Source organism: Nicotiana attenuata, chromosome 7 (genome assembly GCF_001879085.1).
Source record: "Nicotiana attenuata strain UT chromosome 7, NIATTr2, whole genome shotgun sequence".
NCBI classification, from domain to species: domain Eukaryota; kingdom Viridiplantae; phylum Streptophyta; class Magnoliopsida; order Solanales; family Solanaceae; genus Nicotiana; species Nicotiana attenuata.
In genome coordinates, this window is record NC_031995.1 from 95,535,130 (window position 1) to 95,537,370 (window position 2,241).

General features: G+C 46.6%; 1 protein-coding gene across 1 annotated transcript; it reads right to left on the reverse strand.

Annotated features, from left to right (window-relative positions):
- On the reverse strand, positions 883 to 1,628 carry LOC109230288. Its single transcript, XM_019395802.1, has 2 exons — positions 1,112 to 1,628; positions 883 to 1,055 (listed from the first exon to the last, which is right to left on the reverse strand). Exons 1-2 carry the CDS (start codon positions 1,626 to 1,628, stop codon positions 883 to 885), a joined length of 690 nt encoding a protein of 229 aa, XP_019251347.1.

Sequence of the window (2,241 nt, forward strand, 5' to 3'; positions counted from 1 at the left end):
GTTTTTCAATTGTAATAGATGGGAGATTGCGTACCTTTATTTTCTCGGACCAGGACTGCACTCATAGCCACTTCATATACGCCTAGGTAGACAAGGAGGCGTTCTCCGGGCTCCGCTTTGGAAAGCAGTGGCGATGATGATAGGTAAGCCTTTAACTCCTTCAGGGATTCGACGCACACGGAGGTCCATTGGAGGCCGTTGTCTTTCTTGAGTATGCCAAAAAACTTATGGCATCTATCTGATGACCGCGAGATGAATCTCGACAGGGCGGCTATACGGCCGGTCAGTCTCTGAACCTGTTTTTTGTTGGTTAAGTGCTCCGGTATCCCCTCTATAGCTTTGATTTGGTTCGGAGTTGACCTCGATGCCTTGTTGTGATACTAGGAAGCCTAGGAATTTCCCTGAGGTCACGCCGTATGCGCACTTTTCAGGATTCAGTTTCATTCTGTATCGCCTAAGTATATCGAAGGCTTCTTTCAGGTGGTCGATATGATCTTCTTTCCTTTTAGACTTGACCAATATATCATCTATGTATACCTCCATGGTCTTGCCGAGTTGATCTTTGAACATTTTGGTGACCAACCGTTGTTATGTCGCCCCCGCATTTTTTAGTCCGAAAGGCATAACTCTGTAATAGTACGTTCCTTGGTGGGTGATGAAGGTAGTCTTCTCTTGGTCTTCTTTTTCCATGAGGATTTTATTGTAACCCGAGTAAGCATCTAAGAAGCTCAGCAGTTCATGCCCGGCCATTGCGTCAATGAGCTGGTCGATATGGGGTAGCGGGAATGAATCTTTGGGGCATGCTTTGTTTAAATCTGTAAAGTCTGTGCACATTCACCATTTTCCGTTCTTCTTCTTCTTCATGACCACATTGGCCACCCATTAAGGGTATTTTGATTCCCTGATGGAACCGTTCTGTAATAAGTTTTCAACCTCCTCTCGGACTGCATCGTTTATTGCAGAATTGAACTTCCGCCTAACCTGTCTCACCGGGGGGTGGAGCGAGTCGATGTTCAATTTATGCGTGGAAATCTCTTTCGGGATACCTGGCATATCTGTATGGAAAAGGGGAACAAGTTTGCATTAGCGGTTAGGAATTGACAGAATTTACCTGCTTCCTGAAGCTTGCAGCTGACGTACGCTCTCTTGTTGTGGTCGTTGTCGTCAAGTTGGACTTGGTCGAGGTCTTCTATGGTTGATTCCACAGCTTCCACCGTTTCGGGTTCTTTGATGACGTCTTCCTTTTCACCACAGCTCGACCTCGACCCTGTTAATTGATATGCCTCTTTTGCTTTGCCCTTCATTTGTTGGGTAGTCGTACAATCTAAGGCAATGCAGCAGCATTCTCGTGATGTGCGTTGTTCCTCTTGTATGATGAATATTCCCCACGGGGGTGGAAATTTGATAATTTGGTATAGGCTGGAAGGGATGGTCCTCATGGAGTGTATCCATGGTCGTCCTATTATGGCGTTGTATGTCGTATCCTGATCCATGATGTGAAACGTGGTCTCCAGAGTGACGCTGCCGGCCAGGACGGAGAGTGTGATTTCTATAGATGTTCGTTCAATTGCATTGTTAAAACCAGTTAGCGTGATGCAGCGTGGCACTACCTTATCCTCGAGTTTCATCTATGCAAGTACTCGAGGGTGGATAATGCGTGCCTCTCCCATCGTCCACCATGATGCTTCTTACATCTGTATTTAATAATCGTAAAGTGATAACAAGGGCATCATAGTAAGGGGAAGCCAAACCGTGGATATCCGACTTATCGAAGATGATACTTTCTTCGAGTTCGCCATATCATTCATGAGTGATCGACCATTTGAGTTTGTGGGTCGTGCTGAACTTTACGATATTGATCGCCGCATCATCGCCGCCTCCGATGATCATTTGGATGGTACGCATTGGTGAAGGTGGTTTTGGCAGCCCCTGGTGTTGTTCATGTCCTCGGGCAAAGTTGACCCTTCCTCGATCACTCAACAACTTATTCAAGTGCCCTTGGTGAAGCATCTCCACGACCTCCTGCCTTAGAGCGATGCAGTCCTCGGTTTTATGGCCTCGCTCCTGGTGGAATTCTTAGAGGGCGTTTGACTTTCTGGTGCTTGGGTCGGACATCATCTTTTGTGGCCACTTCACTTTTAGGCCGAGCTTCTCCAACGCGTAGACTATTTCTGAAGGTGAGACACAAAAATTGTAAGCAAATAGTAAAAGGGGCATACCTCTCTCGCTCCTGTGAGTCCC